Here is a 27,205-nt window from a genome sequence, read left to right as displayed (position 1 = left end):
CCTGCTGAGGCACGTAGGGTGCCTGCTCCAGGCAGGAGGTAATGCCTTTCCTAGTGGCTTCTCTGCTCCTGGGCGCCCACTGGAGCATGACCTACTTCTGTTAGACATATCTAGTCACACACAGGCATTCAAAGGATTTAGATATTTGGTGCACAATGACCCTTTAAAAGGAGTTTTAGGGGAAATGAGGAAACCATAAAGAGCCAGTGTCAGAGGCTGAGTAGCAGGCTGAGTGAACAAGTGACGTGACCCAGACACACAGTGGGGGCACGCGCGTGCACACACACACACACACGTATGTTGCCTATGTGTGTGATTTTTATTTTTGTTAATTTCCTAAGACCCCCCCCTGCTGAGTTCAGAACACTGTGATACTGGACAGTTCCTCAAAGCATGGTTGGGAGGATGAAATGAGAGAGAATGTAAAGAAAAAGTGCTTTGTAAGTGTGGTCCAGATGTCACTCACTTTATCCACATACACATCCCTCTGTATGGAGTAGGGCTTACGTATAATCGCAGTTACCATTCCTTCCGCTAACTTGCTTTTTCTCTGCCTCTTGGCAGCAAAGGCATGACTTTGAGGAAGCTCACATGGGAAAGAGATGGTATAAGGATATGAAATCGGACCAAATATGAAGCATCTTCTATTGCAAGCAGAAAGTAAAAAGCACTTACTTAGTATTGGGGATCGTATGTTAGCACAGCTCTGTACCAGCTCACTCCCACTTACTACGGAAGTCACACTGAGCAGAGTGCTAAATGCTAAGTAACTTACTCCCCCCTTCTGTCTTTCAGATTCCTTCGTGGCACTGAATGGTAAGGAAGATATTACTCACAATTTAACAGCAATGGAAATATATTTGAGAAATCCTGTTTCACTAAACCTCTTGAGTATTTTCGAATTTTACGTTTCTTTTTAAATTAATTTTTAAATTCTCATTATTTTTTATAGACATTTCAACTCCTCTACCAGATCATGAAATGTCTTACAACACAGTATATGGTCAGTTTATGGGTTATTTTTTTTTTTTTATTCTTCGAGCCATTCATCCTGTGGTAGTTTATAATCTTCATTCCTAAACATCATGGACCAGATTCTTTGCTACTTCAGGGCCCCAATTCACTAAAATTATTCATAGATTTCATGATGCTTCAAAAATTACTCTACATATATGAGACAACTGACATGTGAGAATGAGTCCTACATTTTTAATCCACAGAACATGAAATATGCCAACCTTAGGGAATCTGGTGAATGCATTTAATGAGTTCTTGAGGGAGAAGAAATTGCTTTTGGACATAAGTACATCCAAGATAAAAGAACAGTGCTTATAACTCATAGGCCATAGCTCCTTAACTGATAGATAGTATCATTCCCCAAAATGCTGACTTTCAGAACAATACCCTCTGCAGGGTACTCTATACAGAGTGCAGATACTAAGTTCTTATTAGGCAAAACTTTCCAATATAGCCATCGAAATTTAATCACACGAAGAGTATGAATATTTAGACCTATCTTCAGTGAAACATCTTTAAATGTATACAAGGAAGAGTGACGCAGTGGAAATGATGTGCAAACAGGATTTACCCCATTGTTCCTGCTCTGAAATATACAGACACTATACTAAACAAAGCCATTAAGTCCATAAACAGACTATTCTGAGCTCTTTATAAGAAAAGTTAAACTGTAGTTGAAATGTTCCAGTTCCATTTCTCAAAGCCTCCCCAAATGTTTATTAAGGTAAACTATTCATGCGTTTTTTAAAGATAATGAACAACATATATGTAATGGGAAATTTAAGCTTCTGCATTATAATGGGGACTACAAGCTTCATTGATACACAATTTATAACTTTTATGTTTAAGACACGTAACAATAACAGCTCTAGGTCGGTCTTTAAATGTAGAGGTAGGTAATAGAGGAAGGGGACAAAATAAAGAAAAGAAAAAAAGAGGGAAGAAAAGAAAGCAAGGTGGATTCAGGATTCAAAGAAATAGTTCAAGATGGCTACAAATACATCTAATAGCTCTGTGGAAACTCTCACTCCTGTGTCTAATTAGCATAAATAAAAAGCCTCTTTGAAAGTCCTAAAGACTATCTTATAAACTGGGGCTGTGCAGATAGGGAAAACAATGCCCGGCTTCTCCTGTCGTGAAGTGAGGCAGCATGGAGTAGATGAGCCCACTGGATTCATCCACCTTTACCATTCTCTCATCTATGATTCAAGCCAGAATATCAAACACCAACAGCTGGAAGAAACATTTCTCAGGAGGCAAGTGTCATCTAGCTTAGCTTGCCCTTCACAAAGAGAACCCACTTCGCATCTGCACTTCTCCAATATCATACTTTGCAATCATTTCCTATAATTGAATAATCTTTATCAGATACTGAGAAATTCAGGTCTGGAATCTAATTGAACCAGTAACCCCAGCATTCATCAATAGTACTAAGGCCGATTTTAACTCCCAGGCAATTTCTCATATAGATAGAATAATTAAACCATGGGATGCTCTTTATGAACAAAAAGCACTCTTCAATTTATGGATTTCTCTTACTGCTTTTACAAAAGGAAAGGAACTCATTAATTCCTCCATGTTAACACTTTAAAGAACAATGCCCGTTCGCTCGGTCAGTGGTTTCTGTGATGAAACTAAAGAAGAGTTGGAATTTTCCTTTCAACTAATGATCCTGTCCATTTCAGGCTCAATCTCTCCGGTGTGAAGGGGTTAGAGGATTAATTGACCATCAACATGAGGGCTGGTCCAGACAGTACTTGCAAAAACAGAGGAGACTTTCTTTTCACAAACTACTGCAAGAGATGCTTATTTTGGAGCTAATAAACCTAGAAGAGATTTAACTCATTCATTTGCAGACATTAGTTTAGTGCTTACTATGTGCCAGGCACTGGATTAGGTGCTATATTTGAACCATCAAAGGAAAAAGCAAATTGCTGTTTTTATGAGCATGGATGTAGACTAGGAAGCCAACCCCAAAGTCCAAAATCCACCCACTGTGTCTAGCTGTGTCCTTTGCACGTTCCCATAAAAAGTTCAGTAGCTGAGTACAGACTCATAGGGTGACCCGCAGAACCAGAATTGCCTAACTCTGAAAAAGGGATCGTTCAATAAGCCATGCAAACTCTCTGTGTGGGAAAAGCTCTGTGCAACACCACTTACATATACAAGAACCCTTTTTTAGTGAATTGGACCCTGATTATCTTCCTTCTCTCATCCTTTCTTGTATTGATTTAGTGTCTCTCCTGTGTCTAATTGGGTACAATCATTGTTAATAGGTTAGAGTAGTTTGAAGGATCTCTAACCTCTAGAATTACAAAGACTTGTAGATATAGAGAAACAATATGATGCATATTAAAGTTAACTTTTTAAATCTATTTCTTTGTATATTATAAGAATAATACATCATAAGCTCCATTGATTAAAATATGACTTTTCATACTGGATTAACAAGTCAACATTATAGGTTCCAAATTGTTGACATGTAATACCATATCCACAAACGACTGCCTATTTTCGTAGCATTATTTTGGTTACAGTCTCTTAGGGAATGCACAAAAACAATATAGCCTGTAGAATCAGATTCTAAGAAGGAATATAAGTGATTTCCTTTTAACAGTTGGAGAGGTAATAATAATACACCTCTTTGATTTCAAACTGAGGATGGCTGCTTAATGGCGCTTTTACATGGTAGTTCTAAAATTCTTGAGAATCAGGCATTGCTTTCTCCGACTGTTTGCTTCACCCGTGACACACGGTGCCTGTCCTCAAGCATAAGTTTAAAAGATTACAAACCTCACGCTGTTCTATTTTTTTTTCCATTTGAGTGCATCAGATGCATGGTTTCTCTAGATTTACATGTAGAAGATGGAGATGTGGTGGGTATTAGACTAACACTTTAGCAATAGGCAGGAGCTGATTTCTCACATTTCCGTGAAACATTTTCCTACCTAACTACCATCTGGTCCACATTAATTTCCTCTCATAGCCATAGCTTTCCATTACCAATGAGTTTTCCATATATTTGTAGCATATGGTCCAGGAAATCTTTCTACAGAGAATGTGTCCCTTAGGCATGTATTTCCCCTAGATTACCGTATTAAGAAATGTTCTCCCTAAACCATACTTACGGCATCACCATAAAATTGCCCCTTGAACACAGTTAAATTGAAAGTGCTCAAAATGCATATCAATTCAGGTAAAAGAAATTCTTGCTACTTGGAGGAGAGGCTTCTTTTTTTCCTTTCCCCCTTTCTGACTCCCTGAAGCTATTTCTAATTGTTTGCTTAGGCTGGGTGCTGAAGTCTCTTAGGTTGACTGTATATTGCATGAGAGCATTGCTGAATTCAAGAGTAGAAAATAGAGGCTATATTTTAGACCTCAATATAAGCATAAAGGAAGTAAAAGAAAGTCTGTATTTCCAATTCCAGGTTAATAATTTTCCTACCCTTGTTCTCTTACCAGTATTGGGAGATGAGATGTGAAACCCAGAAATATAAAAACAAAAAGTCTAGATGCAAGAATTCTTTAGTTTTAAATGAACAGGTTTTTAGCAGTTGGATAAGAACTAGACTATTTGCAACAAAGCGGATATTTGAAGCTGTTTAAGAGCCAAACAAGCTCTACACAGAAAGGGGCCTCTTAAATGTTACCAAAACTTTGTGGTAACACTTTTAAGTGTGGAGCTTCCATGGAAATCCTATAGCTTAGATAAGCCACTTGGCTTGCTTGCTTTTCCCCACTTTATTCATACACACACACACGTGTATGTGTGTGTGTGTATACATAGTATGTAATTTATAGTATTAAAGTCTCCTAGGACTCCAACTTCCAATAATAATTGTAAAAAAGAAGAATGCAGTGCATTCATTATAATCTTTCTTTCTGGTGGCTAGTATCATATTTATCACATATGCGGTGATCACAGCCCAAGGCTGGAGCCACTTGTGAATCTGTCCTACTTTCTACCAAAGGCACCAATCACACATTCACAGTAGTTTCCCTGATGTCTTTTTAAAAATTGTTCAAGAGGTTGCTATAGGTAAGATGCTTTAATAAGCCGAAGACTCTACTTGAAAATCACAGAGAGGTTATTTTTTATTTCCACCAGAGAGAACAGGTAGTGGGGCTTCTTTAAATCATTGTGACAGCTTAGATCAAAGCACCAGATATGATCTGCATTTAACCTTGTGGAATGATGGGAGGGAAAGCTTAGAAATGTGTTCACAGGAAACATCTAGTTTCTGCCATAACTCCCAACCTAGCCATTCTTCCTCTGGCATTATCCTCTGGTAGGCCACTCTGGACCTCAAAAAGCTTTCCCTTTCTAATCTGGATGGTATCAGTCAGTGTGGCCTCAAAAACCACCTTTCACTAGTATGAGTCATGAAACCATGAAACTAACTTGGTTGGAATAAGACACAAAAGGCACAGCCATAACAACATGGAGCACTTGAGGCTTCTGTTCCAGGAAGGAGGGGGTGGGAGCAGATCCCTTTAGAAAGCAGTCACTTCCCCCACAAAGAGGAATGCCTGTGAGGCTGAGTTGCAGCTGAAAACTAGACACATCCTCCATGGGAAAGGCTTAGGGCAGCTGAGTTGTTTGTGACGGGGCAGAGGCTCACCCACTACCATAAACCTGCCCCATCAGTCACAAATGCTGTCCCCAGAGTGGACACATTCGACCTTAGTGCTGCTATGAGAATATACCAAAGAAGGACTCTGATACTTCTTGAGCACTTACTATGTGTCAGATACTGTTAGGAACTTTCAACATGATGTCACTTTATCCTTCCAACACTGGGAGGTAAACGACATCATCTCCACTTCGTGCACAGGGAAAACCAACCGAGGCCCAGAGAGCTTAAGTGATTCCCTCAGGCTCATCCAGCAAGCAGCCGAGACAAGATCTGGCCCTTCATCCTCTAACTACAAGTTCAAGGGGTCTTCTGCTGAATCCTACCCAACAGTCTTGTTATTTCTAGGACAATCTCCTTTGAGTCTTTTACAGCCAGCGTGGGTGCCCAACCTCCTGGCCTCTGAGCAAAGGGAAAGCGGGTGTCTCCGGTGATGTTCTCCCTAACTGTATTTGTGATGAAAACAGGGCACTCCAGTTCCCTCCTGCCCAGCACCACCACGTCCAATTCGGCGGCTCAAGAGGGCTATGAGTCTAGGGGAGGAATGCTGGACTGGAAAGAGTCACCTGACAGCACAGACTCTTTGGGGGCAGTGTCTTCCCATAATCACCAAGACAAGAAGGGTAAGGCCTTGGAAGTACCTCTTCCTCTGGGGGGAGAGGGAGGGAAAAGCGGGGAGGACTATGGAACTGCTTCCAGCTGAATCACAGCAGCATGTAAGGAACGAACCTCCAACACACTACGATTGAAAGCGTCTCAGAAAAGGCTGCAACCCAATCCTCTATGCCAGGTTTGATCCACAATGACGCCCTGACCAAGGAGAAACCACACAAAACAAATAACACATCCTCTAAGCTTCCTCCACCCAAGAGAGGCATGGCTTGGCCCAAAGCAGATACTGGCTCCTGAGATCCCTTTCCACTCCTCTTAGCTCACTCAGTGATTTTTGGATCCTCTCTTCCCCCCATAATGGGATGGAATGTGGTGCGGGCTTTGGCAAGTACAGGTAATCAAAGTAAAAGCCCGTTTAATCAGTGAATGGAGAAATAGCAGAGGGAAGTCTTTTCTGGCTGGTAGCATCCCTCACTCTCGCATGGTGCTGAATTTGAATAGAGCTGAGGTCCTGAGACGCACTTAATTGCCCGCAGAGGATAACAGCTAAAACAAAAATATGTTATTTAATCAAGCAGAATTGCTATGCATTTAAAATGGAAAGGAAGCTGCACTAAATGAAAGGGACTCTACTGTGAACTGTCCTAAATTCTCCCTGGCTTGCTTTGCTCAACTAGAGACAGGAAATGTCATCTCTTTTCTCGCCATTTGCTGCTTCTGGTAACACATCCTACTTTAGTTGCAGCTGCAACCAAAGAGGCCTTTACTTGTCCAAAAAATAGTCTTGTAAATCAGAGACTGAAAAGCTCAGTTATGTTGCGAGCTGTTTCCCCCCATTCAGCCTTGTTTACTTCTATATGTTTTCAAGAGTTTCATCCAAGCAGGGATTTGAGTCTCAAGGGCAGACCAGGCACAGTGACCCTTGGAAGACAGTCTCTATCGTGTCTTCCCCCAGGGTTTTCTGTATACATATTTCCATCTTTACTTTTAGAGAATGTTTGCTAGGCAGACTCACACGCTAAATTTTCATCTTTTTTTTTTTTTTGGCGGCTCATCTCCTGAGAATGTCGTAACTTCTGCTGCTACACGCCAAGCCCAAAATGGGAAGATGTAGCCCTTTTAACTTGTTTTTTTTTTTCTTTTTTAAGTCTTTACTGAATTTGTTACAATATTGCTTCTGTTTTAGTTTTTTGGCCACAAGGCATGTGGGATCTTAGCTCCCCTACCAGGGATCAAACCCGCACGCCCTGCATTGGAAGGTGAAGTCTTAACCACTGGACCGCCAGGGAAGTCCCTTAACTTGTTCTTTAATATATCCCCTTAATCGATTTTATTATTCTTCCATAACTTCTTATTGTTAATATGTCCTGCCCCAATCTTTTTTTTTTTTTAAGTGGCTTTTGTCTCAGCAGCCTCTAAATTGGTGGGATCCCTGCTCTTAACCATCACAAGAAAGCACCAGGCCAATCTGTGATGGGGCAGGACTATCACAGCAGGCCACCAGCCCCAGCATGTGCCATTATTTGTTCTGTGTGGCTCCTGACCGCAGATGTGTTAGTCTTGGCCGAGTTCTCAAGAACAGACAACACAGTAAAAATCACTTTGTATTTGCCCACTGCAACTTTCTGAAAAACCAAACAGCCTTTCCAGTAAAGCATTAAATATGTCAACCAAATATCTAGCTGTTGGTTACAGTCATTTCCTCTTCACTTCACTGAGATGGATGGCGTGAATTTTCTCCAATCGTTAACTCTCCCGAGGGATGGAGGTTATCAAAGAGTCCAATTAACACTTTGACAGATCATTTTAAAATTCGGCATTGTTCATTCTCTTGGGCCTTATTATGAATATTGACAAAGCTGGAAGCAGTCTACAAATTGTCAAACAATGGTGGCAGAGGTGATTGCATGGTGTTCAACATGATCACTGCTCTCGTGCTATTAACTCCTTGCCTTGCCCTGTCAAATTTGAGCTTCATTTTTGACAGCTGATGACGTGTGTATTTGATAGGGCAATGACAATGAGTTATGCAGAAACTTTAAAAATAAAAAAGTAATGTAGCTTAATGTTCCTTTTGTCATGATTTTTTATGATTTTTAATTTCCATTTTGCTCTGAAGTGTTCTTCTGTTTAATGTTCATGATTTATTTTGAACTTTTGTTTTGTTTTGCCAAGCACTGTGTGGTATGACTTGGTGATGGCGTTACTCCGTTGGAAAAGTCTTGTTTCTTTTCTGACTCATGATTACGTCCTTTAACTTGACCCAATCTGTGAGCCCCTCGCTTCTTTCCATTCCCTGACGTGGGTGCCTTAATGATGTCACATCCGGGTACGCAGCACCTCCTGGGATGCAAGAGTTTAACGGGGTTTCTGCGGGCCTCTGGTGGGTGCTCTTTTCACTGGGCCGATTGTCTTATGGGAATGTGACATTTGTGTGCCCCAGCTTTAGGAGCTAAATATACTCTGGAACTGTTTCTAAAATACCGCACATTTCCCCGCTAAGCAGAAAATGTGTCTGCTGACCAGCTAGCTGAGGAGGAGTCAAGTGTCCCATGCCCTTTCCGTTTTGGCTGCTGAAAAAAGACCAGTGAGCAAACGAGCCCAGAGCTCTGCTCTGCAGAAATGTTGAGCACCACTGGGTTGATCCCACTCCTGGTCCCACCTCATCCTCCAAACAGTCCTGCATTTCCAGAGTATGTTTGCTTGTCTTTTTCTTTCTTTTCCTTGCTGTGTCTTTCGTCTTGATTTAATCCTGTGCGTCCCTCACGTTCTGTCAAAGCACTGTTCCTCACCTTGCAATCTAACCCCCTTCTGCTACCATTGTTCTTAGCCTCCCCCTTTCAAAGTAATAGACCCAAGCCCTCTGCCCCTCTGCGGAACGTTCCAAGGCTCTTTCCTTCTACACTGGGGGTAGCATTCCGATGCTGTACGTATATATATATACAGTCATACTAACAAAGCGTGAGAAGAGAGCTACAAAGCACACAGAAGTATTATCACAGAAAATGAAGTAATTTTCTCGCTCAGTAACTGGCCTTGTCCTTCATTACCCTACTGGCCTTGTCTAATATCTCTTGTCCTTGCTGCTTTTCTTTAAAATTGCCTGATATCTTTCAAGCCCTAGATTCATTAGTAAAAACACAGCCAACTGCCCTGTTTTATCTCTGGCTCCCTAGATGTCTGGAGCCTCTACAGCCAGCCCTTTAATCACCAAGTTGATAAATTAGAAGCAGCCCTGGCTACTTCTTTCTTGGTTTTGCCACATTTAAAAATATATATTATTTATTCATCCTATAACTATTGAGGTAGTAATGAGTAGTTACAAAGGGGCTCTAATTACATATGAATAAGAAAGAAAATCCAGTTTATTTTTAGATCTGGCTTGTCTCCCCTCACCCCCCTTCCCACAGCAAAAGAAATAAGGGCTTTCTTTTCTAGGTTAAGCAATACTGAGAATTAATAGCCACTCTTGTGCCTCTTGTTTCTGACCAAAAGTAATAATCCTCCAAAACCTGATTTCCAAGAAGACTGCAAGATAGGTGAGGAAATTAGCCAGGGACAGGTCTGCCAAGAGAGCTGTGTAGCATAAGTGTCTAATGTAATTGTGGACCACTGCCACAAAGACACAAGAATAAATCAGATTAGAAGAAAATCCCCTACTTCAGAGTTTATTTTCTAAAGTTCTTGTGGGCTCTCGAAAAACTGATGAAATAGTCGATATATACAAAAATGTTCCCATTTGATTGGAAATGCCAGAGCTTATATATACGCTTATATATTTTGGGAAATCTTTAAAACAAGATATTATCACATTATTATATTTAGTCAAGACGATGTCATTACAGACAAGGAAAAGATGTAGAAACAGAATTTAAATTAGAGATCAAATGAATAATTTAAACTAAAATGTACAGCAAATGCTGAATATATTTTAATCAATGTACAAGCTATTCTGTAAGCAATTTTTAGTTTGGGAAATAACATTCCAGTAAGATTCAGAAGGTCTGTGAAGAATGATGCGTATACTGGCCACACTGCATAGCAATCCTGAATGGAACTGTATAAATCATAGAGTTTATCAACAATCCTCTTTACAGTCAATTATTGATTCCTCAAAGCCATCATAGCCTCCAAGTAGGACATGTCACATCTGACGTGAGATGATTTAGATGGCTCAGAGACACCATGGCCTTCAGGAATACTGAATCATGCGGTGGAAAGTTAACGCCCCTTTCATTTCTCTTTCTGTCTTCTTGGTTATGTCAAGGCAAAAGTCCTAGTTTGGTGCTTTAACAACTCCAGAAGCTTGCTACTATCCTTTTGAGAAGAAAGAACAGGCTTTAGATTGGGGGCTTTGCCATGCAGCTGGAGCTAGCTGGAACAAACATTGTTTTGCTTTCAGTTAATTTTATTTCTATGGTTACCTTCTATCTATGAAAAGTGACACTTTTTTCCATTTATGATAATGATATGAAGTTTCCACTTGAAACGCACCTTAAAGGTAATTTAAATATTAAGTAACTACTAATGCAGGAAGTATAGGGATACAGAGGTGTAAAAAGTAAATAACATGGTAAGTGAGGCTCATTGATTTCACCAGAACTGTAGCATTGGTAGCTGGTGAGTAAAGTGTGGGTAACTCTGGCCTGGAGCAATTTAAAAAGTCCAGTGATGATTAAACTAGACCAAAACTGTGCTTCTGGCATTTGGAAGAACGAGACTGAATAATGGCTCTACCTTCTGGCTGGGCTCTGAGCGCTGCAGTTATACGACCTAGTGCTCTTCTGATTTCTCTTCCAACTACTGAGCTTTGTGATTAGGGATGAGAAGTTTGGTCAAGTAGGAATTGAGAGTAAAATGGATTTAGACTAAAAACAGATTAGTCATTCTAGGCTTGTTAAGCACCTGGCGAGATGATTCTCCAGACCAGCAGTGAGCATCCAAGTGTAGACTGCAGCTCGTTATTTCCCAAATTGTGGCCCAGGGAAAGTTTACCTCCAGCACTTCTGCTTCCCGCCTACTTTTCTGAGATCTGTAAGGACTCTTGGGCTACAGCATGTTCCCCCGACTTGGCAGTAACCTACACTTGACCCTTCTTTCCCTTTTCTCTCTTTCAAACTTTACCTATTCTGAGTCCCAAACCCTCAGAGCCAGGCTTTCTTCATGAACAGGCTAGGAAATCCCATTTTAAAAGAGTATATTTGGTAACAGAGCCTGGCCCAATAGCTTCTGAGTTTTAACAATCTGCAATGCTTAAAATCTAATGGATGAAGGATTTTAAAGCATCTCAGTTCTCCCAATGGGGAAAGTGATTTCTTGGTTCCTATCAAGTCATATGCAGGTGATCTTATTTACAGAGAAAATTATTGCTGATGACAGTAATAAAGGGAGAAAAATAAGATTCTCTTCTTTCCCTGACTCCTAAACTTGGACTGCATTTTCCCTGCCGTTTCTTCAGTAACATTACATAACAAAAATGTTTTCTGAGGCGTCTTCAAGCAAAATTTATTACTGGCTCTACAGCACAGTATTGGATGCCAATAAGGAGTTAGAGGCTAAACTAGAGATAGACATAGTTCCTGTCCAAGAAATATCAAACTGCGAGACAGATGAAGCACACAAAGACACAAAAATGCACCAAAAAGCCTTTACGACCACTACTGTCTTTGTGAACAAGGCAAAACGGTGCACGGCAGCCTTTAGAAAAAGATATTAGACAACCGAAGACAACCTGGCTGAACACATCAAGGACATAGCACTTGGAAACGGCTTCTCTGTCCCCTTCAGTACCAATATTATAGCGGTCATATATCACTTGACAAGGAGGATGAGGGAAGTGAGGTACATCTGGTACAGGACTCATATTTAAAAGTTTTGTGGAAATGCTGGCAAACTCAGGCTCTTTTTGAACATCCTGAGCTTTATTTAAAAAAAAAAAAAACTTAACTCCATGGTAATTTGCATAGCTTTTATTAGTAAAACCTATAGTATCACAGCCATTTTTAAATGTGATGGCAGAACAGGACCGTCTTGGAAGAGAACTCAGAGAAAGGGGTTGAGAGGGGTTCTATTTGATGGGGAAGGGGCTGCTAGCGGGGGGGGGGGGGGGGGGCGGGGACAAAGGGCTCCAACTTCCACCTAACAATCGACGACTAACTCAACCAGGTAGGAACATGCAGGGTCAGGGCCAGGGAACACTAAGAGATGGGGGACTGATTGCTGTTGTTCCACCAACGCTTCTGAATTAGAGTTTCCCTATTTCTGGTTTTGAGGGTTAGAGGAAAGGTATCTTTCAAAGTTCCTAAGAAAGTTGGCATCTAAGTTGCTGTTGTTGCTGATAAAGATACAATTCTTGAAATTTAGTCCATTAGTATATTTTTAAATTTGTAAATTGTGCTAAACCTGCCCCATAAAGGCTTACTATCATTTTTGTTATGCTCTGTTAAGCTATTTTAATCTCTGAAAGTTTAGAGTGAGTCTGAAGAATATTTATGGGGAACCAGTAGAAGCCCATTATTTGGAGGTAGAAGAGTAGGGTTGCTACATAAAATACAGAGTGCTCAGTTAAATGTGAATTTCAGATAAACCATGAATAATTTTTTAGTATAAGTATGCCCCACCTACTGCACGGGACATACTTATACTAAAACATTATTATTTATCTGAAGTTGAAATTTAACCAGGAATTCTCTATATTTATTTGCTACCTGGCAATCCTATTGAAGAGGTTGCTGATAACTTCTTCAGTGAGTATATAAGATGTAATCTCTAGTCTACATTTGCCCTTCAACTCTTAGAAAATCTAGAATAACCCATATAAGAGGAATTAAAGTAAAAATTTCATTCTGTGAAAAATATTATCATTGTATTTAATTCCAGAGAAATATCACTAAAAGTTGTATATGCGTTTGAAATATGTTAGAGTAATTTTAAAAATTATCACTGAAAGCAAGCTTCCAAATGCCACTTTTCAGGGAAAAAGGCTTAGAAATCAAACTGTTCCTAAACAAGGGTATGATTAAAACTACTGTTTCTTTCTAATTTTAATTTAACCTCAGGTTTTTATCAACAGTTATGTAAACTATATGGGGTTATTTTTCTTCTTCAATTATATGGCTGCCTTTGTTTGTTTGTTTTCATTTCTCATTTCCACGACTTTGAAGGATATGAACTGGAATCAGAGCACTAGAAAATAATAGTTAATTTAATAGTTAATTTAATTTAAGAGAAAATGTAATAATGGTAACAATAACCCTAGACTCAAAGAAAGGCAAAATGGCAACGTTTGTTCACTTCTTTCTTCGTTCATTCAACAGACGTTCAGCAAACATGCGCTACATATAAGGCTTCTGCTGAATGCTACAGTACACACTGATCTGATCCAGCATAAGCCCTGCACTCAAGGAGCTTGCAGTTTAGCAGGGGGTACACACAGGTGACATCCTGGTTAGCAGTGGGGCAGAGTGAAATCTGAGAGTAAGAGAAGCATGTAAAAGGGCCAGAAAGGGAATTGAGATTAAAAGTCATGCTAAGGGGTTTTGGCTTTACCTGTAAGCAGTGGGTGATAGGAAGGAAGAAGGGTGGCAGGGAAGGAAATGCAGAGGTCAAGAGATCGACAGATGACAGATATATAATAAATTGATTATTCAGTCATATTAGGTGGTTAATTGCACATACACAATAAGCTTGGGAGATGGAATCTTGCATCAATTTTGGATCTGAAGTGTGTTTCCACACATCACTGGCATTTTCTGTAGATGATCCTTGCCAAGCTAAGAGCTCTATCCTAGGTAAGGCCCCAAGCAAACTCAGCTCCAGACTCGGCCTCCTCTATCACTTTAGTTAAAACACTGGGGTGCAGGGCACATGGCAGACTTTTCATCCAGAACAGATTTTGAAATTGGTGGGGAGACTGAGAAAGAAATGGTAATATAATCCAGGGTGCCACCATTTATTTTACTAAATTAATATTTCTTTATCACCTGCCGGAAAAGGAATCTATCTGTAGTCTCTGGCTTTTCTTTGAGGCACCCAGGAAAATGATAGATTGTGAGGTCAGGTGCTGGGCTCTCTACTGGAAGACATGGAATTTTCCCTGTGAGTGTGTGGTGGGGAGGATGCCCACGTGGTCGGTTGTAATTGTTCTTTCAGCAACGCGGGCAGAGACGTAGATTTGATCTAATTAATTTTGCATCCTCTTGACAACTTGCTGAATTTATCGAAGGTCTTGATGAGATTATTGCGGAAAGGGTAGAAGGAAAAAAAGTTAAATGTCAGCCATGTAGAAAGCTGTTTCATCTCCCTGCCTGCCTGAATCTGAACACCAATATTTGAATTTTCTTTTCTAGAGATACCAATTAAACCTTTTTCTCTTCACCTAACATCATTTTCTCAAAAAAAAATGAAGAACTTAAATTATAATTCTAGAGACTTTCATTTTTTCTTTTAAAATCAGCAACTTAAACCTTGGGGTATTAAAAAAATCAATTCACCTTCTAAAAGTGCTACTTACTTTCATCTGTAGCCACTTTTTCAAGCCACATCACCCTTGACATGAATTCATTTTGCTCCCACCCTTTTCCTTCAGTCTTTTTTTTTTTTCCATTCCCTCCTATCTTTTGCACAAAAACACACACAAATGACAAAGTTTTCTGACAGCTTAATGGAACTTTCAAGGACTACAGGGACTAGGTTAGGCATGATCGTATTAACTGAACATCTGGTGTAGTTAAAAAGGTGCTCTTTAATTGGTTCAACTGCACTGTGTTCATCTAAAATTTGTTTTGTCCTTACAATAAAATTGTGAAGAGTCGACGTATATTTTGGAGCATGAGTAATATTGGGAAAATAATATTAGCTTTGTCTCAAAACTGTCTTTCTGATAGCCTCGTTTCTTGGAGTTTAAAAAAAAAAAAATGCTTGTAACACACAAGTTTTACTTTGCAAACCTTGCTGCTCCACCAACAAAGTAGTCTAGCAAGGCAAAAGAGTGGAAACTGGGAAATTTCTTGAGGACAGCCTCTCTTTTCTTGACATTATACATGAGAATGGCCTTAAAAGCTGCAAGAGTTGCTCAGAATACATAATTCATGCCACTGCCATGGAGAGAAAGAGGACAGAAGAGCTGTGTCCACTCGCTGGTCCCAGGGAGACACAGGCTGTGCAAGTAATTAACAGGTGAAGTCCTGCAAAGCACGTGGACTGCACTGGGGGCCTGAGCAGACCTGCAAGAATGCTATCAGAGGTCAGTCTCCCAGCACTTCAGTGGTAGAAAGGCCCTGGAGTCAACTAGTGAAACGCAGTTGGATAAATTCACGTATACTGGGTATAGAGTACACAGCTCTTAATCGGTGTCAGAAAGCTAATTATGGGCGGTATGAAGGTTTGTCATCCTTAATTAGTATTTCTTAAGCTCTTGTAAGTCTACAATTGGGCATTATCTTTGTAAAGAGATTCCTTTTTAACGGGATAACAGGAATTTCCCACTGCAATTATTTTTAAAATTTGTATTTTTTAAAAGATGCACTCTTTTTCAAATATGTATCTGCAATTAGATTTCTTCGCTAAAGGCAGGGGCAGCCAGTATGAACTGTATAGGAATAATGGAAGTTCAGTATAGTCACCACTGACAATGCTTTATTAGAAGGGAAAATGATGTCAAGAAATTTATAAGGCAGCAAACTGCGTTATGCCTAACCTTTTGGACATATTAGAGCTTGCTGTTTCCAGTCCTACAGCCTCTTATTATTCTTAAATAATAGATAACTCTGGACACAATCATCTGACGTTTGTTAAGGTAATAAATACACCGTAAGTGATGACGGGTCTTGCACTCCATGATTTAAAAGCACACAGCAGAAATTTAATGTAACTTAAAATGTCTTATGTAATTCTATGGATTTGCACATTCAGTTCAACTCAGCAGATGTGTAAGCACAGAGCTCTGCTGAGGGCACTTTTGTACCAGGCATTTTTATTACTGTAAAGCAGGACCTTAATTTGGGGAATGAAACATGAGCTCAGGTCCCTTCTTCCATCCAGAAAAGAAAGGAAAAGAATCTTCCTGAGTTTCTTATTCTCTTGTCCGATCATGGAGAGGTAAGGGAAAAGATCCCCTGAATCATTATCAGATGTTGCTTGATGGCTGTGCATTGCTTGAGTGGAGTTGATTTCAAGGTGACATGTGATGCAAGCTTTAAAGGAGGTTGCTCTATTCAATAGTGAGTTCCTACCAAGCTTCTGCTTCTTCTGTCCCTGGGACCCCGTCCTGACTGGGCTCTCTAGTACCAACCACTACCTGATGGCCCCTGCGACAGAGATGGGAAGCATCAGCAATTCCCCTGTCTTTATGCTGAGGCAAATAAAGAGACCATGTGCATTCTTCCAGCAGCTTTTGGCTCTAGCACATTGGGTTGATTCTGTTACAGAAGTAGTGGTACAACATTTTAGGCCATATGTCAAGCTTTTGTCAGGTACCAAGGGAAAGAGTTAGGGATGTGTTTGTCTCTCCAATAAAACCTTATCAATTTTGTATTCTTTGTCAGAATACAGCAACTGCAAGAAAATGGCATACACGAGACCCACTAAAGAGTCATACTTTAGTGAACATCAAGGAAGACTATTTATTCATTCTTTTACAAATAATTTTGAAAGTCTGGCTATACACTGCCTCAGTGGTGTCTGGGGTTGGACTTTAAAGCATAACACCTTGATGCTGTTTTCTGGAATATTATTCATATCATTTAGGGCAGTGCCTCTCAAGCTTTAGTGAACATACAAATCATCTGGAGGCCATATTAAAACATAGATTTCTGAACCCAATCTCCAGAGATTCAGATTCAGAAGGTCCGAGGAGGACCCAAGGATTTGTATTTCTAACAAGTTCCTGGTGATGCGGATGCTGAGTAATACTGATTTAGGACACCTTCCAAGTTGTATGGGCTATCTTATTTGAGGTCACGTTCCAAGATTTTGTTGTATTTTTAAATCCTTATTTCTCCCATTCTTGGCTAATACACTTGAACCCAACCAAAGTGTTCCATCAAAATAGCCTATCTGGGACCATGCAGAAGGCAGGTAACTTGTCAGAAATTCTAGAAACACTCCCCTTACATTATTAATTGAGCATTAACATGTGTTCTGCACAATGCCCAAGATCATACAGCTAGTTACTTATAGATCCAAGACTTAAACCCAGGTCTTTACGACCTCAAGATTTACGTTCTTAACCAGTAATACCCAGCCCCATCTATAACCCAGATCCCAAGAACTACATTTCCAGCAAGTTTAAGTTTTAGGAGTATTGAAACAAACCTATTTCCTCGTATTTGTTTTATCTTCACTTGGCAGAGAAAAAAAAAAAAATCAAAGCACTGCAAAGAATCACCTGAATTTCACAATTTTATAAGGAGATCCACTTCCCTATTTTGTAGCTTTGATGCCTCTTAAGAGAGCAAAGGAAGATGGGACCAGGAAGCTGGAAAACAGAAATGCTTTGTCTGGTTTCAAAAACTATTTAGATGTTGGGTTTCTAGCCTTATTAGAAAGAAAACCTCAAAAGGAAGGAAGATAAACCATGCAAATTCTGCTTAAAACTGTGCCCATCTGAAATAGTCATTACCTTTACAAAGACAGTGACAGTCCTAACACATGGAACCACAGATCAACATTCCAGAGCATGGCTTTTTAAAATGATCTCATCATGACCCCCGGTCTAGACCTCAATCTCCGCTCTGGGTGTAGCCCGCCCCCTGGCAGTGCCGAGTCTAAAACAGTGGAGCAGACAAGGAACAGTGAACCCAGAACTCCCACTGGCACAGAGGGGAAAATGAAGTTTTATGCGCACTCTCCCTTTCCCTCTTGTGATGGCATCCCAACAACAAGTAAAAATGTATCCATTTCAAAGGTGACAGAACTGGAAGTGGATTCATCTGCAGACAACCACAGTCAGTATTATTTCAATTTGTGAGTTTTAAAATAGATTCTGAACGGAGGATGTTAAACAGCCAGGAAGCTGCCTCTACTTTGGCATGGTCAGTCATTAACTTGATACATCTTGAAGATCATGGCCCCTCCCAGCACCTAATCTTCAGCCTGCCAGGAGAAAAAAAAAAAAAAATTGAAAATAAAAGAAAAAGGAAACTTTGAGTTATAAACTCTGAGCCCATTTCCACGGCTGCTGGCAGTTCAGTTTATTTCTAAGCCATCTGGTTCGCATTATGCAGTAAGACAAGGAGAAGGCTGCTTCCTGCCGAGATAACCACAGAGAGCTCCCACTGCACTTTCCGCGTGGTCATCTCCGTGGGCTGGGGTGTGGCTTTGAGGATAAATTGTCTCCAGTTAGGGTTTTCCCCCTATTTGTTTTTTTCTCTCTTTAATAGGGATTACAGCAGGCCCTCTGTGGTTAGCAGCGGTGGTGGTGCTTGGCCCGTGACTCGTTCATTCATTCATACTGCCTTGCAGGACTGTGAGGTTGGCATTTTGTTGCAATAAGATTTTCAAACAAGAAAGATTGGGTTGTTAGATTCCATCCACCCAAGTTGTTATGAGGATTTCAAGGAAATTACAGGCTTGTCTTACTATAAAGCAGAATCAAGAGTCTATTTTTAGGGCATCCCACTCCAGGGCTTTTCTTGGTATTTTGCCATCTTTCTTAGCTCTCAGACCCAACACGAACCCCGCTCTGGCTCGATGATGGAGGAAATGTCCATATTCCTTTTTGCCTTTGCATATTTCTCTAAAGGACACAGAGGGGCTTTGTTGTCTTTGTGGTCACCAGGTCCGCTTTACACAGATGCCTATTAATCACTTCACTATGGCTACAGACACATCCATCATATCACAGCAGCTCTGAAACAGACAGTCCAGTGAACAGGGGTGAGAGAGGAAAGTGTGCACTTAACCATTTCAAGGTACTGGCTGCCTAAGGTCTCACGTACTTAGCAAGGTAACTGGGATGGGGATGGGTAGGGCTCTTCCTTGGGACTTACTTTAATAGGTGCAATAGATTTCATGTATTTTTTCTTTGTCTGTTTGGCTTCATTTTTTCATAGGACAGATAACATCTCCCAGGTATGTCTGTATGATGCAGGGGATAAGTACAGTTGAAGACAGAGTCTTAATTTTAATAACAGTAATAATAAATTCAAGTAGACTGGCTGTGCTTTTGATGCAAAGGTACTGACTCTTTGAAGCCTGTATTTTTTTCAATAATGGATTCAGTGTGAAACAGAGTAAGCTGAACCCCGCTCTGACTCGATGGTCAGCTTTCTCAAGCAAGAAGACTGTTGAAATGACAGGTAAATTAACCAATAACTTTCCTTCCAAAACTGACATGTCTTCTAAATATCTTTTTCAGACTTTCATGGCTTTTCACAGCCTGCTTCCAAATGGTGTTTAGCTCTCATTCCTATTTTTCCCCTGCAAGTACTCATTCACTCATGCATTCATTTACTATTTATTTAACAGCTATTTACTGAGCACCTTTATGCCTGGGGATTCAGCAGAAGTCTCTCCTTCGTGGAGCTGTCTGGAGCAGTTTAGGTGTAAAAAACACACAGAGAGCAGGTCTCATTAGAGTGATGATTTTAGGATAAAGAGGTGCAGAGCTCTGGGGACACTTATAGAAGGAAGAGCTAACCTGGCTTGAGGGAGCTGGAGAAGACTTCCTCATGTAAGCTGAGACCTAAAGGAGAAGATCAGAGGGATGGGAGGTAAGCAGGGATATTCCGGGCAGAGGGAGCAGGCTGTGTGAAAGCCCAGAAGCAAGTGCGAATGCAGCGGAGAGGCTGGTGCCTACAGCTAAGAGACTAGAAGGAAGTTGGACCACTGGCCATTACTGAACACAGCCTTCACTTTCCTCCCCTCCATGCCTTGGTTCTTGTTGCTGTCTCCACTTGAGTTGACATCCTATGCACCCTTAAGACTTAGCTCAAATGTCACCTCCTACCTAAAGCCTTTGCCCATCCATATTAGGTAGAAGCAATGCATCTCATGACGCTTCCGCACTTTGGATGTAGTTGATGTGTGCGCACCTACCTTCTCCCCGACTGGATCACAGGGTTTGTGCCTCCTTCACCTTTGTCTCCCCAAAACCCAGCACAGTACTTTCATCTGTGCTTAGTAAATGTTTGCTGCAAGATGCTTGCAACCAAAACCTTATTAGTCCAGGAGAGTGACAGTCAAGGCACCAAGAACATCACCATCGAGCCCTGAGTTAGGACAGCATCTTTTCTGAGGTATGTTGTCCCAGAGCCTGGCGCTGGGCTCCCTGGGCAGACTAGAGACAACAGCAGAGTACCCGCGAGCTACCAAAAACCATTATTTAAATAAAGAATTTGATGTGTGAAATTTCAGAGTGCATTGACATAGTCATCGTAGGAAAAATCAGAACTGTGTTGGGTTTCCTCTTATTTCGCAGTTTGTAATTGTTCTATTTTGAATTACATATTGTAGGGCCTGGAGGGCGGGGTTGTTCGTAATCTTTTCATTGCTTCAGCCTCTAAAGAGCTTCAAACTGCCCCTCTGAGACCTCCTTCTAGCAGCATCTGAAAACTCTCTCACCTCAGAAAAAAAAAAAAGTGGAGATTCTATTCTTTCTCAGTTCTGCCAATTTAAGGCATGATTTCAGAGAAATCTCTAAGCCATTGTGTGTCTTGCTTCCTGCAATAGGAAGGTGGAAAGAATAACCATTTAGCACCTCATGACTGGTGAGAAATAGCTGGTGGTTAATGAATCAATGCAAAGGGTTTTTCAGATACTGTTTTCATTACTAATGCCCCATTTTCAATTGGTGACAGCAGAAGCCCCAGGGGTTGGTGGAGGAAGGCATTTCAACAGCCCAGGGTGGAGCCAACTTCCCCCCTGTACAGTGGGGGAACCTGGGGAGGGAGTATACCACCCTACAAAGGCCCTCCACTTCCCCAGGGTTTCATTGCAACACCTGAAGCAATGATGTTTCTCCAGCTCCAGCCCTGTGTGCCCTTTGTAAAGATGCATTTGTTTTGAATTAGTCTATTCTACTGGAGCACTCAGTTGTTACAAATAACCCATTTACCCTCACCCTCTCTTGTGGAATTATCCCAGAACAAATGTCTTTTCATTTTTAAAAACAGTTTATCCTATTATTATTTTGAATACATACTGAGCACCTTTATAGATTCTTTTGCCTAATGGATGTTAGTATGATTATATTCTGTTTTATGATTAGAGATATGTTTCTGTGATTTCAGAAGCAAGGTTATACATAGTCACTCCAAAGATGACCCACCAAATTTAGAAGTCCATTTAAAAAATGTCTCTACAATGTATTGCAAACCCATTTCTTTAATAATCACTTATTAAGTGTCCGACCTAAGAGCCCTGGGGATGGTTAGGATTATACATGCATATAAAATATGGTCCCTGCCCTCAAGGAGCTGACTGCAGGATTATTATTCCTCCACTAGGAGTCTATAATCACTGTGTTTTGCTCAACATTTCCCCCTGTTGTTGTTTTACTTATTTCAAAACTCAGGACCTATAGGCAGTCCTGAAACAGAGGTACATGTTCCCTGATGTTGCCTCATCGACCTTTGGCAACCCTTTGGCAACATTTGGACAGCCGAAGGTTTCGAGCTGGAAAGAACAGGTCTATCCCTCCCCTGGGAGACCTATAGCAAATGGGGTCTAATGGCGAAGCTATGACTGTTACTCTTAAGCCCTCGGTGAACTACTAACCCACCATTTCTCTTTTGTGGCTTCCTCTGACCTTCAGATTTGTCCAGCAAACTACAGCACTTAAGCTCTTTCTTAATCATTATTTAAACTGATTCTTGTAACTACACAGTAAGGCATGAAGTGTGTTAACCCCACATTACAGATGGGAAAAACTGAGGCCCAGAGACGTTAAGTCATTTGCCCAAAGGTCACCCAGCAGTAAATGGGAGCTTAAAACTCCAGGCCTTTGGAGAGCTCTAGTGTTGCACTACCCCCGGCCTCACTGACAAGTCTGGTGTGTTCAATCCTGCGCAGTGACCATTGGCAAAAAGTTGATGTAATCATTTGCCCTTTTTCATGATATCAGTAGAAAGCTTTAAGTTTGGAAGGCATTTTCCAAAAATAACTTTTAACGTCTTATCTTCTTGACTTTACTTTCAACTTAATCTCTGATCTGTTTCTAACTTTGGACATGGGGTTTCTGAATGTGCACACGTGGATGAGGGAAGCCACCTGCTTCAGGGTAGATATCTCAAAGCCGAAGAAATGCAGAAAGGTTTTTTTGTTTGGTTGGTTGGTTTTTTTAACATCTTTACTGGAGTATAATTGCTTTACAATGGTGTGTTAGTTTCTGCTTTGTAACAAAGTGAATCAGCTATATGCAAGAGGGATGTATATGCAGAAAGGTTTTTAAGGACACTATTTACATAACAAAATGAGCCAGAGAAAGCCGTCTGAGACACTATTTTTCTCAAAGGTCAGACCCTGCTTGATTTGTTAACAACCAGAAAGCTGAACTCAAATATCATCCACTAAAAGTTTTTCCCAGTGAAAGAGCGAGTGGGGTCCATGAGTCTAAGACAGTTAAGAACCTTCAGACATGAAAGGAAATTATTTGGGAGCTAAAAGTAAAGAAGCAATGGATAAACTTTAAAAATTTTGGAGTCTTCCCAATTAAACAAATGAAACAAATGGATTGCTCTAGCCTCCTGCTATCTATGGTTCTCTTAAGTGGAGGTGGTAATTTAAACTGTAAAATCCCAAAGTCAATTGTAGATAACTACCTAGGACAAGTACTCATCTACTGGGGAGGCTCAGCCTCCATAAATACAGTTGGCTGGAAGGGACCCACGAAATACCCACTGCTGTGAAAAAATGTAGTACCCCGCATCGGTGACATCACCAAGTCAATAAGCAAAATTAAACCCATTTTATTCACAGGTGTACATTTTTTGTGCCATCACATGTAGGTGGTTAAAAATGATGTTCACTAGAAACCCACTCAAAACCAAAATTGAAAGAAAATCAGTTGCTATTTTAGCATTACAACAAGGAAATGCAAATTTAAGGAAGAAATTCTCATTAGCACAGCTCCCTGGTGACTAGGTAGTAAAACATATTTGGATACAAGACACCCCACTGTTTGGGGAGCTCCGCAACACATAAGGTGTGAGCTACAGCTGAATTTCCTGCTCGTTTTTGCTTCTCAGTTTCTACCCCTTAAAAGTTCATGAAGATAAATCTTGAAATATTTGACAAGTGTCACATATGGAAATTATTCAGTGTCTTACTATCTTTTCCCTGGGGTGAATTACCTCCCCTGCCCTTCACTACCAAGGGCATTTGTTTAATCACAGAATCTTTATTTCTCAAGAGATATTTGCTGCTTCTATTTATCCCCCCACCTGAAGTCACAATCCTTTGTCACACGACAATCATTTCCACAGCAACCAACTATGATGTCACAATTCGGGGGAGGAGGAGAGTTCACAAAGAAAAGAGAAAGAAAACGTTTTCTTCTTCAGGCTAAGGTTTCTGAGTTTTAAAACCACTGCTTCACCAATCAAAATACTTTAGCAGAAAAGCTCCGTGACAAAGCTGCATTTCTTCAAGGTCTCAGCTGTGACACACAAAGCATTTCAGCAGAAGTGTAAGGGCTGTGTGTTGTGGGTTTGGGAAGGGATATTTTTATTTCATTTCATTCTAATTCTATGCCACTGATATCTGCCAGTAAAACACATTAAACATATTCCAGAAAGAGTTGATTTAGTCGATGAAAAATGTGTCTCCTGAGACCAGAGAAGGTACATTTTCTGTCTTACTATCATTTCCATAATAGGAACAATGTTTACATTTCCTCAGCCCATGCAGAGCCTCTAATGTATTCATGTTCTTTCACTCTCCAGAGGCAGGAATTGAGGTATTTGAGATTTTATTTTTTTAGCTACTGCATCAAGCACTTAAGATCTGACAATTGTGATGTGTATTCTCACTTGGTATTAAAAAATAAAAGCTTCAGTGTTTGCATTTGATTAGAGTCTCTCAGCTTGGTGGCTGATTAAGCAGGAACAGGGAAAGCCACTTTCTTCAGAAACACAGCATCTTGGTTAATGTAGTGTAAGATTATTGACAGGTAGAGCCACATAATTTTTATTAAACTGAAGAGATTAGCTCTGCTGAAGAATTTCACCGTGACAGCAAACTCTAGCTGTAATAATGATACCTGACACTTCTCAGACTCACTACAGGAGCCCAAATGGTCTCTTTTTCTAAATATTCTTTCAGCTCAAGTAAGGGAAGAGCTTCATTCAAACATTTAGCATATTCATCTGAAATTGAGTGTGCAAGGGTTTTTTTTTCCTTTGTAGAGGTGATGCAAAATCAGCATAAACATTTGTAATCTGTGCGCTTTAGCTATTCTCTTACACTATAAATGATACACACTGTCCTTCCCCCAGTTGGTTGAAATGCTAACCAGCTTTTCTCCAGATAGAGGCCATGTTGCCCACAGGAAGTCATCAGCAAAGTCCCTGGAAGCCTGGAGTGGTGTGCAATTTGTTCACTTAACTTGCATAAAATTGTTGCCTATTCCCCCAGACTCAAAATATCTCGCGGTTTTAGGACCGGGAAGATTGAAAAGAGATGAGAGGGAAAGAAGGATAAATTTTGGAAAGGAAAAACTTCCATATTCCACAGAGTGAAGCAAAGTAGAAAGAGCCTGTACTTGAAAACAGGGGAAAACACTTTTTCAGAACACAAAGAGGGCAACAATTGAAGTCTATTTACATACTTGGGGGTGGGGCGGGGAGGATTAATTAGTTAACGTTTGGCAAACGGTGTCTTGAAGACAAGTTCTGCAGAGGTGCTATTGTCACTTATTACTGTTATTAATTAACTGGGTGCATGCCAAACAAAAATAAGCCTCACGGTCTGCTTTCATTTCTTAACACCATATACGATGTATTTTGCAGGAGTGATTCGGGAGAGTTATCTCAAAGGCCACGACCAGCTCGTTCCTGTCACCCTCCTGGCCATTGCGGTCATTCTGGCTTTTGTCATGGGAGCCGTCTTCTCGGGCATCATCGTCTACTGCGTCTGCGATCACCGTCGCAAAGACGTGTCCTCCGTGCAGCGCAAGGAGAAGGAGCTCACCCACTCGCGCCGCGGCTCCATGAGCAGCGTCACCAAGCTCAGCGGCCTCTTCGGGGACACCCAGTCCAAAGACCCCAAGCCGGAGGCCATCCTCACGCCACTCATGCACAACGGCAAGCTCGCCACTCCCAGCAACACCGCTAAGATGCTCATCAAGGCCGACCAGCACCACCTGGACCTGGCCGCCCTGCCCACCCCGGAGTCCACCCCGACGCTGCAGCAGAAGCGCAAGCCCAACCGCGGCAGCCGCGAGTGGGAAAGGAACCAGAACCTCATCAACGCCTGCACCAAGGACATGCCCCCCATGGGCTCCCCCGTGATCCCCACCGACCTGCCCCTGCGGGCCTCCCCCAGCCACATCCCCAGCGTGGTCGTGCTGCCCATCACGCAGCAGGGCTACCAGCACGAGTACGTGGACCAGCCCAAAATGAGCGAGGTGGCCCAGCTGGCGCTGGAGGACCAGGCGGCCACCCTGGAATATAAGACCATCAAGGAACATCTGAGCAGCAAGAGTCCCAACCATGGGGTGAACCTGGTGGAGAACCTGGACAGCCTGCCCCCCAAAGTCCCCCAGCGGGAGGCCTCCCTGGGTCCTCCCGGAGCCTCCCTGTCTCAGAACGGCCTGAGCAAGCGGCTGGAGATGCACCACTCCTCGTCCTACGGGCTTGATTATAAGAGGAGCTACCCCACGAACTCGCTCACGAGAAGCCACCAGGCCGCCACGCTCAAAAGAAACAATACTAACTCCTCCAATTCCTCCCACCTCTCCAGAAACCAGAGCTTTGGCCGGGGAGACAACCCACCCCCCGCCCCGCAGAGGGTGGACTCCATCCAGGTGCACAGCTCGCAGCCCTCGGGCCAGGCCGCGACTGTTTCGAGGCAGCCCAGCCTCAACGCCTACAACTCACTGACCCGGGCGGGGCTGAAGCGCACGCCCTCGCTAAAGCCGGACGTGCCCCCCAAACCTTCCTTTGCGCCCCTTTCCACATCCATGAAGCCCAACGATGCGTGTACATAATCCCTGGGGGAGGGGTCAGGTGTCGAACCAGCAGGAAAGGCTAGGCGCCCGCTCAGCTCAGCAAGGTTCTCGGCTGCTGAGCACCCACCCGACCAAGACGGCCGCGGCGGCGCCCAGGACGCTGGGTCCTCCCCTAGGACGCGGCGGGGGGGGGAGGGGGGCTCTCGAAAATTGGGCCAAGCGGTTCGGTGAAGGTTCGCGACGCGGGACTCACCTCCATTCTCTTCCTTCACTCTTCCCCCACACCCTGCAACAGGTCGGACTCACGAAAGACTTCAATCAGCATCACAAACATGAGCCAAAAGCACATACCCACCCACCCACCCACCCAGCCCCGCGTGTGCGCCTGCGCGCAAGCCTGCGCGCACGCGCACATCACACACATGCACACACGCGCGCGTGAACAGCAATTGCAACATTGTGTCCATGACTGCACCAAGAGCTGCCCAGCTGGGCTAGCGTTGCAACCTGCAAAACGCAGATACATTTTTAAAAATCATGAAAATTAAAAAGAAAAAAAAAGAATTCATTGATAATTCTAACTCAGACATTAACAAGGGCAGAAGTTTACTATGCGCAGATACTGTGAAATGCCCACCAGTGTTACAGCTTTCTGTTATAGCAGATGAATGCCATGTTGGGCAACTATGTCATAAATTTCTGCTCCTCTCTTTTAATGAAATAACCTGACCGTTAACGCAAGTAACTCTTTATTTATTTTTCACACTTTTTTTCCTTAAGGAAAGGACTCTTCCACATACCATCCTCTGAATAGCTCTTCAGAAAGTCCCTTGAC

At 41.8% G+C, this 27,205-nt stretch overlaps 1 protein-coding gene across 2 annotated transcripts in view; it reads left to right on the top strand.

Moving 5' to 3' along the window:
• The window catches only part of SEMA6A (semaphorin 6A), a 124,770-nt gene extending 98,361 nt beyond the window's left edge, over nucleotides 1-26,409 (top strand). Inside the window, exons 17-20 of one of the 2 annotated variants that reach the window (XM_068534217.1) lie at nucleotides 796-816; nucleotides 953-1,003; nucleotides 6,119-6,274; nucleotides 25,211-26,409. In XM_068534217.1, the coding sequence (XP_068390318.1) occupies nucleotides 796-816; nucleotides 953-1,003; nucleotides 6,119-6,274; nucleotides 25,211-26,409 (1,427 nt within the window). The remainder of the gene's footprint in view (nucleotides 1-795; nucleotides 817-952; nucleotides 1,004-6,118; nucleotides 6,275-25,210) is intronic. The other variant, XM_068534218.1, reaches the window with a different exon arrangement.
• The last annotated feature ends 796 nt before the right edge of the window (nucleotides 26,410-27,205 follow it).

Source organism: Eschrichtius robustus, chromosome 2 (genome assembly GCF_028021215.1).
Source record: "Eschrichtius robustus isolate mEscRob2 chromosome 2, mEscRob2.pri, whole genome shotgun sequence".
NCBI lineage: Eukaryota > Metazoa > Chordata > Mammalia > Artiodactyla > Eschrichtiidae > Eschrichtius > Eschrichtius robustus.
Note: the sequence above shows the minus strand (reverse complement) of the source record. Positions and strands in the feature narration are given on the sequence as shown.